Genomic DNA, 14,862 nt, shown 5'->3' on the forward strand with positions numbered 1-14,862 from the left:
GTGTATTATAGACAAAAACAGTGGTTTTATTTTATTTTGGTTTTAATCAACGTATTTAGCAATGAAAACTGATTTTTACATGCATATTTAACTTTACAGACGCTTTGCTTTCATAAGAAAAGCATTTTTGTATATTCTAAAGTTATATAACTTAAAAGTTTTCAAAATTGTTTTGATGTTAAGAAATGTTTAAATTGATAACAGAAAGAAAAGAGAAGGATTTTTATTTATATACTTATTACCAAATGTTTTTTACATAAGCATGTCTATTTTCTAGAAATTCTTTTGAATTTATGTTTTACATTTGACCGGTATTTGTGTATTTTAGACCTTATCAAAGTGTTTGATAGTGATTACTACTATTAAATTCGTACTCCGTCAGAGCAAAAGTAATGGCATTAGTTTCCAACATCTACAGTATGAATAAATCCAGAAAAATATCGCGTATAAACATTTTGTTGAAAAGTTTAGATACTTTGTATACCCCCCACCCCGTCTCATCTGACCTAAATCGAGTAGACGCCCTTGTATTTCTAAAAAAAATCCAGCAAATTTTTAAGATACCACAGAAAAGCCAACAGTTTCTAATGGACAAGATAACACTAGTGATATCAATGAGAAAGTTGATTTTATTGATATCTATGATTTAACTACAGAATCTACAGATCTATACATCTATGATTCATTGAATGATGAAGATTTACATGGAAACAGCAATGATCACGACAAAGATTCGCCAAGAAAGCCAACAAAAAAGCCATTGATACTAGACACTAAGCCCAATTTAGCTGCATCTAATGAAGTGCACGGTGTGGATAAAGAAACAAATACTTTAGTTCCAACTCTGGCTGAAACATTGATTAATCTCAAACATGGATTAGAAAAAGATATTGATAACTTTAAAATACCAGGTAATATTTTATTTATGTTCCATTTTTTTTTAATTTTAGATTTTGGATTCGCTTATAATAAAGGAAAGAATTGACAAACAATCAAAATAAGAAATGCCCGCGACCATACCTCAACACATAAAGCATCGCTGCGTCATAACTAAAAACGTTACAATGGTTCTGATTGCTGCTATCTTAGATGCGCGACAATAATGATTAGAGTAGGGGGAATTTCTTAGGACAACTCATTACCGTGCACAGTAGGGACTTCCAGAAAATGGCCGTGTAATTAAAGAGTTGGATGTCTGTTGGTAGTTTCTTAACCTAATACTAGGCGTATTTGGACGGGAAAGTATAGAATAGCCTCTCTTTAGTTATTGAACCTACCCTTAAACTGTCTTGGATAGCAACCTCGCTCTTATGAGGTAATTGAAGAGGTAACAAAATAAGAAAAAGTGATGGAGATACTCATTCAATTGATTATTAGCATGTTTTCGCTAACAATTTCACCAAATAAAAGTATCAAAATCAATAACATTTTGGCATCTTGTTAATGTACATTAACAAATACTTGCTGTAATATTTACAACTAGAGGCTACATCCCTAGAGGCCTCTAGAGGCACTTTAGGGGGGGGGTTGAATTTGATAACCATTATTTATTTCAGATTTAAGAAGAAAAATTTTGAGGGGGGGAGGGGGAAATTTTTTTGGGAGGAAATTAAATTTTTTTAAGGGGGGAAGGGCTGACGCCCCCTCATTTTTATTTTTAGATAAATTAAATTTTTTTGGGGTGGGGTATTTTTTCTAGGGGCGATTTCTCTTGGGAGGGTGGTGGTACCTTCCCCCAAAATAGTTATCAACCTTCTTAGGACCTATGAGATGCTACCCTGTAAAGGAGAACCCGATCGGTTCAGCGGTTAGCGAGATCTCTCGGTACAGACAGATAGACATCCTGTTACTTTATTGTTCATATTCTATAGATATCTTTGTTTTTGACAATAAACCTTACTACTTTATGTTATAGGCTTGCCGTCTGTTGGAGAGATCAAGGCAACTCTGACTGGAGGGAATATTCTTATACCTGGAACAGCCCCAACCATTGGAATAACACCAAGAAAATTCCTAACTGATTTTTTGAGATTTCCAGGTACGCAATACTAAAAGAAGCTTATAGTGGCTTTAAAAAATACGTCATACAATACTAAAGACTAATCATAGGCCAGTATACATTGTGATTGACCAATGGTCCGATTTATACTGGTCATTTGTATTTTATGGCGTCATTTTTTATAGGCACTATAAGCTGCTTCTCAATGCTAGAAAATCAGTCATTGGCAACAGGAGGAGGAGGTTGGGGGTACGGCAACCCTATTACACCCATGATGTAAAAAACAAAAATTATGAGAAAGCCCAATCTGTCCCGATTTTGTATCACTTTTAAAAAGTGCGATTCCTGTGACGTCATATAAAAAGGGAAGGGGGGAAGAAAATCTATTCCCTTTTCTCCCATCTCTTTTGAAGAGATTTTCTTTCTCCCTTCCCTTTTTCTTTCCCGAAACGTATATGACGTAACTGGAATCGCACTTTTCAAAGTGATACAAAATCGGGACAGATTGGGCTTTCTCAAAAATTATACCTAGTTAATCATTGACATAGCTTTTAGAAAGTATAGGAAATTATCTGGGCTTTACGTGTGTATAGGTTACTATGGAACAGAGGTGGATTCTTGAAAAAAATAGGTTCACTGCATCGCTGGTGAGGCAAAATTGTTTTCATGAAAAATCCTTTAAAATAAAAAAAAAATCTACAAAGACTAAATAAAATCTAAGTTAATAACCCTTCCATGATTTTATTTCATTTTAGTAGATTTTTTATGTGATTTTGGAGGATTTTCACATTAAAATAATTTTGCCTCATAAGCGATGCACCGACCCCTATTTTTTTTAAAGAATCCACCTCAGAGAAAGTGCGTAGAGAAGGAAACTGCCTAGAGACTGTGATATTATGATACATTCGAGGCGTGTGGTCTAAAATAAATGTTCCAAAATTATCTAAGGATTATCAACTTTAAATATTATGAAATTTCAAAGGTTTTAAATTAAATATTGAAAGTCAATGTACCGAAATAAATCGGTGGTGCAGCTAAATTGTAATTTTAATTTGATATAATTCCAATGTAAATTGATTTAATTTATTTGAGTTTAATTTCTATGTAAATTTAGTATTTGCTTAAGCTGTGATTTATACTTCAATGAGAAAGAGATATTTTATCTAAAAGAAATATTTTACCTCTAAATGTTCTTTTTGCCGCCATATAAATGTATAAAAAGACTGAGATTGAAAATTAACTTTATTTCTAAAAATTTATTCCTTTTTTGTTTAATGCGAGTTTTGAACCATATGAAAAATATAATTTCAAGAAGAAATTCTTATATGCTTTACTTTATGCTAGGGCAGATGTTATAGTCCTACTTAATACATATAAAAATAATTTTCTGAACTTTCTATTCGTTAACTATCTATAAAAAAAAACAAGGATGACAACATCCATAAGTAGCGAAGCACAAAATCTATAATAAAATAGACAAACAGACAAAGTAATTTATAGAGCTGATTAACTGTTATCATGACAAAGAAAAGGAAGAGAAAAATATGCAAATAAATATGCAAAAACTTAAAATCTTGAAACTTTGAAAAATTAAGGTTTATATCTGAAAAAGAAAAGCAGCTTAAAATCAATCAGACTTCCAAGGATAGGAGCCGAGAAAATCTGTTGCAAAAAGTAACAGCGGTTAAAGAGCTGTTTAGAAGCAGTCTGACCGCTATTGATGATGAATACTTAATTATGATTCACATTGTTGGGAATGTTGACAAGAAGTTTCAGCCTTCTATCTTTTACAGGAGCCGAGCAAATCAGTTTTGAAAAATAAAAGCGGCTAAAAAGCTGTTTAAAAGCAGTCTGACCGCTATTGATGTTTTATACTTAGTAATGCTTCATATCAATAAGATTGTTGACAAGAAGTTACAGCCTTTTCTCTTTTAAAGGTGCCGACCAAATCAGTTTTGAAAAATAAAAGCGGCTCTAAGCTGCTTAAAAGCAGTCCGACCGCTATTGATGTTTCATACTTAATTATGCTCCATATTAATAGGAATGTTGACAAGAAGTTTCAGCCTTTTATCTTTTACAGGAGCCGAGCAAATCAGTTTTGAAAAATAAAAGCGGCTAAAAAGCTGCTTAAAAGCAGTCTGACCGCTATTGATGTTTTGTACTTTGTAATGTTTCATATCAATAAGATTGTTGACAAGAAGTTTCAGCCTTCTCTCTTTTACAGGTGCCGACCAAATAATTTTTGAAAATAAAAGCGGCCAAAAAGCTGCTTAAAAGCAGTCCAACCGCTATTGATGTTTTATGCATAATTTTGCTCCATATTTATGGAAATGTTGACACGAAGTTTCAGCCTTCTCTCAATTACAGGAGCCAAGAAAATCAGTTTTGAAAATTAAAAGCGGCTAAAAAGCTGCTCAAAAGCAGTCCGACCGCTAACGATGTGTCACACTTAATTATGCTTCTTATTGATGGGAATGTTGACAAAAAATTTAAGCCTTCTATCTTTTGTAGGAGCTGAGAAAATCACGTTTCCCCCAAAACGTTTCAGACATACATACAGTCATACAGACGGACATTTCAAATTATAGAGTAGCTTCACTACTAAAGATCTGGGGGATTAATCAAGTAATAGAATTTAGAATTTTCCCTCTACAATTAAATAAAAAAAATTACATAAAAAAATTATATAATTGTAAAATTTTGTGTAAAATATGGATAACCCCAACAAAAACAAGGATGACAACATCCATGAAAGCGAAGCTCTAAAACAGTAGGACAAACGGTTATTATCACTTGTAGAGTGTCAGAACTGAATTATCAGAATATAAATGTATAAAAGTCAAAACAAAATTTTAAGTAAATTCGTTGAAAATGTGCTTAGATACAGGATAATGTTTAAGTATATACTACATTTTTATAATTTGGTTATAGAGATGCTTCGCTTATTGACTTTGTTGTCGTTGGAATCGGATAATTTTATCATATAAAAATTTATTGTTAAAAAAGTTAAAAATCAACATATTTAAAATGGACGTAAGGACATTCTGGAAACGATTATAGATTGGCTACGCCATCTAAATTGTACCTAAATGTTTTAAGAATCATCATAAAAAGTTTAAAATCGATAGTACAATTCTAACATGTCTAAATAAACGAATTGAGCTAACCGTTACAGACGGACGTACGAACCGACCCTAATTATAGGAAAGCTTCGCTTTTAAAAATAATGCGTATACACTATACAATACTTTAAAATTGCAAATTTTATCTTGTATTCTGAACTATAAAACAGCTAAATTTTGAAATATTTAAAACAACAGCTTTGCTAAAGTCAAATTAACGTTAAATGTTATACAATATGCCTTTATATTTTAAATTTTAAGGCTCTTGTAACTTTAAATTGTAAATAAAAGCCTAAAATGAAAAAATCAAAACATTAATAATTAAAAAATTTATTATCTCCTTTACTATAAGACCTCTTCTTTACTATTTTTACCATTTCAAATTCTAGTCATCTTATTAATATTAAATGACAATTACAGACTCTAATACTTGTAGAATAGCTTTACTATAAACATATAGATATATTGATTTGAAAAGAAGAAATTATTAATATTTGTATTGTAAAAATGTCAATGCACTCTCACATATAAAGAAGTCCCCAATGAAATTAAATACTGTGAAAGCTATTGAGAATGGAATTATTTCGTCCAATCATTATCACGTGGAAAAACAGCAGATGTCAACAAGGTTACCAACCCAGAATTTTCTTATACCAATAGGAGACTGGCCTATAGCTGAGATCTAGTAGAGTTATTTAGACTAAAAAACAAGATTGTACCGATTAAATTAGACATAACAGTTGCTTTAGTAAGAAATGATGTTGAACTGTGAAACCTGCTAATTTTTTGTTCATATAATATAAGCCTTAATTCAAGTCACTGAACTATTTTCTTTCATTGGACAATTTCTCATATCCAGCTGATTCATAAAATAGGTATCTCTGGCCCTGAAACTTACAAATGATGATTAGATGTTCCCCTATAATCTTGCTCACTTTACCTTTACCTATGATTAAATGTTGTAAAAATTAAAAACTAAGTAAATGGAGAGGCACACTTAAGTGTTAACTTGTTACTTTATATTTGAAACAGTTTACAATAGTACTAGTTGCAATGCCCCTAGCCTCTATGGGAGTTCATAAAAAAAGCCTAAAACCACCCCATTTGTAAAGCTTCTTTGGAAATTACCACCTACTTAAACAAGTAAAATCTGAGATCTATAGATCATAGAGATCATACAATAAAAACCTTACTACTTCATATAATAAGACATGAATTAAATTCAAATGGATTGTCTAAACCTTTTTTAATTTATCTTATTACATTATGTTGTTTGAAATATGATTGATTTATTTAAGTATATAATAGTGAAAAGTAATATTATCAAGAAAATATATCTCAGCAAAAACAGGATTTATATTAATTGTCATAATTAATACTTCAGATTATTATAAAGGAGGATTAAGCTCCTTTGATATTTAAGTATCGTATTAATTTTAATGACAAAATATCAGACAATTATACAATTTCCCTTATTATATTTTACAAAGTTTTTATGAAAAGTAAATTTTAATAGTTACTTTACCATTTAAATTAGTCAAAATTATACAAGGATAAATATACAGCCTCCCTGCAATCCTTAAACCGTGTAGCTATCTTATATTTTGTCTTTTGTTATTAATTAGTTTATAATTATGCCTATAAGATAAGTAGTGATTATTTAATTATAAAAATAAGATTATTTGATGTAAGGTAAGTTGTCAATCAATCTGCTGTACAAAGTCAGGTTTGGAGCACATGACCATTCAAAAAACTTATTAGTTTACTTATCCTAATACAAATCTGATTTCCACCAAAGTTACATTAATGATTGGATGGACAATCTATGTTTTAAAAAGAGTAATCACTTTATCTTCAAGTTAAATGAGCTCCCCACAAAAATTTAGATGGACATATTGACCTATAGAAAAAATGATAATTGTATGTGATGCCAAAAGCAATGGTTTGTCCAAGACTAAGTTGGCAACTTTTGCTTGTGAAGGGAAACCTATTGTAAAGTTAAACTTGTTGAAAAGTTTTATCATGTAACAACTTATAATTGTCTTCTCATTCTCTGTCAAGATCATTAAGAAAGGTGGACTAAACATCGATCATAGAAATTCTTTGGTTTGGACTTAATTAGTTATGAAATAGGTTGAGACTTATTGTCGGAAAATCATTATCAAACTGTGGAAATGCACAAATTTTTTTAGTTCTCTAACTCTAATAGGAACTGAGATAATAAGGGGAGAGGACTTGATATGAATGTCGTCATTGCATATTTTAAGTAATGAAATACATTTTTAAGTGGTCACATTCTAAAACTCAATTTTATAAAAAATTCTTTTTCAGTCAGAAATTTTTTTTATAAGTACATTTTATCTGTGGCATATCCCCTCTTCGTCAAATTCCGATATGAACCCGCCCAAACTTACTTAATAATTTATCATACACAACTAGGAAGAAGTTGTATGATTGTATTGCGACTGAAAAATTTAAGTCAACATATGTAGATTTGAACTAGAAGTCTAACTTTATGTTGAATTTTTTCAAACGTAATACGTTAAAGCAACATCCCTTTGGAAGCGTAAGAAGGGAGATTATTGAGTAAGTCTGGATACTTACATTATTGTTAACATGCAGGTGTAGTTAGCAATAATAATCAATTTTTAAAGTATTTACTGAAAAGTAAAAATTATAATTGTAAATGAAAAAAGAACTAGTTTACTGAGATGAAGGATATTAGATCTTTAATTAATATTTTTCTATATAATCTCTCCTCCCATATTTTAAAGCTGTCAAAGACTGAATTTGAAGCAACGTCAATTCATCATCTTAGAGCCTAAAATGTATAGAAGTTTTCAGCTAACAATTGTTTTATTGCACTTACTTTATCTGTGTGTCTAAAAGTGAATGCAACTAATAGGCCATGTCATTTCCACATTTCATTTAAATGTCACAATTGGTATAATTATAACGTCCTTATTATGACGTGGTGATTAGGCCAATATTGATATGCGCTAAACTGCTGAAGGTCACCTGAATAGAAATCCTTGCAACTCTCTTGAGTATTAAGTGAAAATTGTTTTATTGTCACACTCTTTTTTTTTTCTTTACACATCTTTTCAACACAACTTTTTTTGATGGGGTGGGTTATTAATTTTTTTAGAAGAAATTTTGAAAGAGTGTGGTTTTATATCTCGAATAAAAACATGCTCATAATTAAGCTTAGATTTTTATTGAACTAAAATAGATTAATAGAGGATTTCAAGCAAGCAATGTTTTTGAGAAAATTAAATTAATTCATCATATTCTATTCCTCTCAATTATTACATTTCTTGATTCTATATTCATTTTTTGGTGGAAATTTCCCCCTCTCAAACAGATAGCCTCAAAGTAACCAACTACCATATGGATTTTTAGGTTATTAAGTTTATCACCTTTTTTACTTCACCAACTGACCAATAAATCTACAGACCGATCCATAAATAAAATAGCCATAAGAATTTTTATTTAAAATTATTTTTTAAATCGAACCTTTTGTTACAGGAATCATAATACAATGTTTGAAATATATAGGACAATTCTAACATGCCTTGTTTATCCATAGGAGCTATCCGTTACTGACAAACAAACGGACGAACCGACCCTAATTATAGATAAGCTTTGAAAAAAATTTACCACCGAAATCTGCTGTTAGATCACAAAATCTGTAAAAGATATTACTACTTAGTGCCGATAAGAAATTTTAAAGCATATCTTTAAAAATCTTTTAATTTAGATGTTTTTGCGGGACTAGGCTACCACGGCCCTACAGCCAATGCCAATGAAGACCCTAGTCTAACACTAAGGTAATACAAAAAATAAAATTATAATGTTCATTACTTAATCTAAAAAAATACAATTTGTTGGGAAAAAAATAAAATTGCTACTTAAATAAATACAATAACATATTTATAAAAAGTCAGGGAAACGAAGTTTTATACAAAACCATTAGATCCTATAAAATAGTTTTAATGAACATTTTTACATAGGTTAAATCAACAGGCAGACCTAAGATCTGGTCAACAGCAACCGTCTGGAGTTAGCGGCCGGCTGCAGTCGTCACCTGGAGCTAGCAGCCAGCAGCAGCTGTCACCTGGAGCTGGCAGCAGCCATTATGATTCTATTCCAGAATTAAAGCTGCTTCGGCTGGCACTGGAAAATAAGAATAGGAGAAAGAAAAAGGATACAAAGAAAAATTCTGAGGATTCTCAAACAATAAGGTACAGTTCTTTTTTGACACAAAAAATTCTATATTCTATCTGTTTGTTATGGAGAAAGGGGAAACGTCATTTTCTCGGCTTCTATCAACGACATAAAGCTGATTTTTTTGTAAAGTCTACTGTAAGCCAATCAATAAAATTTAGATTCATTACTTAAATAAATTGTGTTTGATAGATTTGATTTCTGTAAGTAGTTGTATACTTAAAGAATATATGTAAATGTTACAAAATTTGATATTTATATTTTAGTGATGAACCAAAAGAAAGTAAAGAAGAAACAGACCTAAATGAGTCACATGAAGAAATTGATGATCAAGATAAACATCTGCTCGATCCCATTGCTCTCAGACTAACAGCTGAAAATATTGATCCTGATTTTAGAGAAGCTCTCAGAACTCTCATTGAAAAGGAACTAAGTAAAGAATTTGGTGATGTTCATTTTGAAGGAATGCTAACATTTTTTAACTGTTTAAATTCAGCTATTATATATGTAAGGAAATTAAAAATATTTAAAAAGTAAGAAAAAGTCATTGGAATCTAGGGGTTGAATAATAAATCATATTTTAATTTTTAAGAAAAATGTTAAGTGTCATAAAAACATAGATTTACCCGAAGAAACACCTAAAGATAAATTTGAGAAAGAAATCCCCGAAAATAAAAACAAAGATAAAGAAAATAATGAGCACGAGAGTGACAAAGAAAAGAAAGAGAAACCCCGCAAAAAGAGCATTGATATTGATGCAAATAAGGAGAACAAGGATAGTACCCGGGCAAATGTAGCGGTTACAACTGAAGGATATTCGCTGTCAAGAATTATACCTGGCGATCCCATAAATTCTATTTTAGGTATACAATTTTTAGTACCGCAGCCTCTCTATAACTATAACATCTGCATAAATCATCAACTCTAATTCCTAATTACCTAAAAGTCACCATCATATAAAAGTATCAGGAGGTCTGTCTGTACTGAAGGATCTTGCCAACCTCTAAATCGATATGGTTCTCGTTAACAATTTAGCTGCTCACAAGTCTATCTTTTTTGCGGGAGGGTGACGCCCTTAATCATCCCAAGAGAAATTGTCCTAGAAAAAAATTATCCTCCTAAAAAAATATTTAATTATTCTTTTTAAAAATAAAATTGAAAACCTTAAAGAATAATATAAATGCTTCTACTATTTTTTAATATATTATTTTGCTACAGGTAATTGTTATTGTTATTCTAGTACTTTGTTGACTTGTATTTACTTTAATCTTTCCATTTTTTCATAAATAAGATGTAGAGTGCCAGAACCTTGTTGAGGTTGTAAAATAATTGAGTTTATATTCTTATATTACAACAGAAAATATTGCTCAAATTTAGCATGTTCACGTTGTTAGGTTTTCGAGCTTAGGCAGGATTATCCTAAAACTTCTAGGTCATCTAAGTAACATGGATGGTTAAAATAGGAAGATACAAAGGTCCTGTAATCAAAGTGTTACTTGTCTGTGCTGCGACAAAGAACAACTTAGTTACTTTTGCAAGCAGTAATTTCTTATAGTTTATGTTATGCAAATATAGCATTGTTGAGTACATAGGTAAGACAGTAAGATTCCCAGTGTATGTTTGACGACAATGATTATAAACATTATATCACATGAATCTAAATTGTAATCAAGTAATGGACTTACCATTAAACTAACATTAATTTAGGTTTTCTCTTTAAGTAGATAGGTATGTTTGTTAAAAAAAATGGGTGACATTATGAAAACACAATTTATGAGAGGCAATTGTCTTGTTAGAAAATTGTTGTCCATATAAATCTACCAAAATTGAAGAAAGCTAAAGTATTATTAATTCATTTAATAAAGAATAAAACCATTAACAGGTCAAAGTTTAAAATAATATAGCCTTGAAAGTTTATATACCTTTCTCTATTTGATTGATAAATTAGTGCCAAAACACTTTGATAGAATCATGTCTTTTCATAAATTAAATTTCTACTTATTTTCTTAACTATACATGGGAACACTAAAAAATTGCATAGTCTGCAAATATCTGAAGAACAATAAGACCCAATTCAGACAATATTGCACTTACAGGGTTTCCCAAAAATAAGTTCCAATCAAGACAAAACAGCTGGGTGTCTCACAAATATTTATGGATCAATGAAACAACCCACACTATGAATTATCAGGGAGGGAGGGGACATTAAGCTGTTTATTACTCTAGTCCCCAAAGTTTTATAATAACGTTTTCTTATTCATTAGCTTAACAACTTTGGCGACTTAAATGAATTTTGATTGATTGATTCACTAAGTTAAGTGTTTAAACGTTTGAAACACTAATTTTAATCTACAGAAGGGTTAATTTAATGTATCATTATGTTTATCATTTTTTCGGTCATTGCCTTTAAATCCCAGGCTAATCAGTCTTTGTCATGCCAATATAGGTCAATTATGACCACAATTTGCGCATCAGTAATAAAATTGCAGTGTTGAAAAGTTATTTGGCAAGTGAAAGACCTCACATACAGGTATTAATATTATTCAAAGAATACTCAAAACTATAGAATGGTGTAAAAATGTGAAATTATTCAGGTTTACTGTCCAGCAGTACAACTGGTCAGCAAGATCAGGACGGGAGTTCAGATACTGCAACACCCACTACAGGAGGGTTATTCAATTTCTTATCATCTAATAATAAAAAAGGATTGTCAATTTTTAATTAAAATTAGCTGTTTCCATCATTTCGCATTTGTACCACAAACAAACTCTTAGAAAACATATTATTGATGCTTATTTTAGGTTAGGTTAAGTAAAGGTTAGAATGGGTCTTAAGGAAAAGTTTCCCGTAGGGATAGGGCCAAGGGGTTACAAGTTTGATTTTGATAATAAAAAATGAAGTGTCTCTTCCCTCACTGAATCAAAAACTCCTTCAATCCTTACTTTAAGAGATTTTTTAGAAAGTTAGGATTTTACTTATCAATCATTTTTAATTAACATATGCTTTTCCTCGTCAATTCTCCTCCAGCTTTAATTGTCAAATAAACACTTACACAAGCTTTTTGTATAATCATTAGAAATTAGATTTTAAAAAGTTTCATGCATACAAAGCAAATTAAGAAAATTTGGCTTATATAATAATTAGGCATATATTTTTATCTATTTACAATATTGACAAAATCAAGATGGTGTAGGAGGCAGTGGTCTATTCAACCTTCTTTACCCAACCCAAGGAGCCGCACAGGAGCGTCCTGACCAGCCACCTGGCCGGGGAGTTGGAGCAGGGCTTCTTCAATTCCTAACCCCACCAAAGGTTCCAACTTTAGAAAGTTTGAGAGCTAACATCAAGTCATTATTGGCTTTGGAAACTTCAGGTAAAAATAAGATTTTCATGCAAAAAATGACAAAAAAAAGTTTTACTCGTTTAGAAACATCTGTCACACATTTTGGATTAAATTCTTTTTCATTAAACTGCTCCTTTTAAATTCATTTAAAATTATTATTTATGTTTTAGAGCCTGAAAAAGTAGAATCCCGAATTATTGGCGGGAAGTTGAAAAATGGCGGATTTTTAAGCACAGCTGATTCAAACAATCTTGATACTTCTGATGATCGTGATGCAGATTTAAAAATGGACACTGATGATTTTAGCTCATCATTTGATAATAAAGTAAGTATATCATTGTAAGTAAATAAATTAACAGTATATTGATTATTTTCATTTAATTTAATACTATCAACCATAAAAAAAAACTCAATATTTTTTAAAACAAGTAATATTTATCTTTTGTTTAAAAATATACAATAAGTTTCTATCAATTATGAACGATCATACAGACAGATGTACCTTGATTATGTTGCAGCTGCAATTGTATTCTGTTACTAGAATTAATTCATATTATTTATTCTTTAAGAATGAGACATCTGGCGTTGAAAATGAGAATTTGAATGATGACACCGAGGGAAACAAGTCTAGCAGAGAGGATAAGAAAATATTTGATGATTCATCTAGAAATAAGATTGATAAGAAGCTGGATCTCACCAATAAACAGGTTGATCATAAGGTCGGTAGTCATTATCTTCTTTGATTAATTATAGTTCAACTTCAAGCATTTAGATGTTATGGCTTGTACATATATTTATATGCTTTTATTACATTATTTCGACATAAGCCTTTAGGGGCTTCGCCCCAATAATCGGAGGAGGATAGAACTAGCAATTACATTTAATCTCCGTGTGCATCTGAATCCTAGATCAATCAGGGCTACGTACATACATAATAGCAACTGCTATATTTAACTAACTTTTGTTTAAAAAGAAGAACACCAACATCCGGTAATATTAGTATATAGGATCTTAAAATCATTTTATTTAGATATTATTTACACCATTTATATCTTTGCAAGAAATATACCCAACCAATGTTGATTACTCTTATATAATTACCAATTACAGTCTGTTGAACATGCAATGCTTTTCTTTTGCTAATTATTTTCTCCAAATTATAACTGTAATTATATTATTTTATATTTTCACAAATAATAGACTTATAAGAAAAGATAACTAATCATAAAGAAATTTTATGGGTTAATAATAATAATACAAGGTATTTTTTTAACAAAATGACAGACAAATTGAAGGAAATAAGAGAAAATAAAGGACTTATGCTTATAATTTAAAGAACAGTTTAAATCGCTTTTAACTACCAACGTATATCTGCGTCAGACAACCGCCATTTTTATATTCATCAGTAGCCGACTTTTAAGATATAAATTCAATTGCAGCAAGGCAGCAACCAAATGATAATATTAGATGCATGTTCCTTAAACTATGAAGCTCTTAATATTGCCTATAAAAAATGTCGTCATACAATATAAACGACCAATTATAGGTCAATACACAGACTAAATTTCCAATGGCAGGCAGTAAACATTTTAATTGACAAATTGAATGTTAGTCTGACGTCATTTTTATAGGCACTATAAAAAGCTTCTTCTTCTTTATGTATTAATCAATTGTTTCAGAATTCAGCTGTTTTTTCTCTGAGCTCCCTCGTGAATTCACCCTTTCAGGAAATTATCAGGCTCCGGCTGATTAGATAGGGTCAACCATTACTACCGCATAGAAAAATCAACGAGGATTATGTATATAACCGCCAAATCTAAAGAAAATATTTCTGTTAAAGGGATGGGGAATTGGGAATATTGGACTATTGATAATATTTGTACTCAAAGTATCAAAAACAGTCTCTTATTTGTAGGCTTAAAAAGGGTTGAATATTTTTATTAAATCCTGATTAGTTGGTTTATCCTAGCAGTGTTTAATCCAAGGAAGCATTTTGTTTGTTTGTCATCATTGGGGATTTAATGCAAATTGTCTTATCTTAATATCCATGGATTTTAAGAATTTAATAAACTGGTTTTTGTACGGTAGTGACAGGTCACTGTTGATTAGATAATAATATTACCAGGGATAAAACTAGCTTTCTAAAAAAATAATGATTTGTACACAATACC

The 14,862-nt window shown here is 30.6% G+C and overlaps 2 protein-coding genes across 2 annotated transcripts in view; one reads left to right on the top strand and one right to left on the bottom strand.

Moving 5' to 3' along the window:
- The window catches only part of Hel25E (ATP-dependent RNA helicase 25E), a 356,959-nt gene that overhangs the window by 341,485 nt on the left and 612 nt on the right, over positions 1 to 14,862 (bottom strand). The window lies entirely within an intron of this gene.
- LOC145320049 (uncharacterized) lies at positions 393 to 14,448 on the top strand. The gene is made up of 12 exons (XM_080162489.1): positions 393 to 417; positions 561 to 911; positions 1,916 to 2,038; positions 8,882 to 8,951; positions 9,135 to 9,365; positions 9,615 to 9,809; positions 9,967 to 10,211; positions 11,943 to 12,050; positions 12,530 to 12,721; positions 12,862 to 13,016; positions 13,261 to 13,410; positions 14,371 to 14,448. The coding sequence occupies exons 1-12, from the start codon at positions 393 to 395 to the stop codon at positions 14,446 to 14,448; spliced, it is 1,923 nt and encodes a 640-aa protein (XP_080018615.1).

The sequence above is a fragment of the Acartia tonsa genome, chromosome 5, assembly GCF_053477335.1.
Source record: "Acartia tonsa isolate MP-2025a chromosome 5, ASM5347733v1, whole genome shotgun sequence".
Taxonomy (NCBI): Eukaryota; Metazoa; Arthropoda; class Copepoda; order Calanoida; family Acartiidae; genus Acartia; species Acartia tonsa.

Excerpts from the sequence above, each read along its gene's own strand:
- LOC145320049 (XM_080162489.1), top strand. The coding sequence starts at position 393 with ATGGCATTAGTTTCCAACATCTACA. Across the intron at positions 9,810-9,966 it reads TTTGGTGATGTTCATTTTGA|AGATTTACCCGAAGAAACAC; the intron begins AGGAATGCTAAC and ends TCATAAAAACAT. Across the intron at positions 10,212-11,942 it reads TCCCATAAATTCTATTTTAG|GTTTACTGTCCAGCAGTACA; the intron begins GTATACAATTTT and ends GAAATTATTCAG.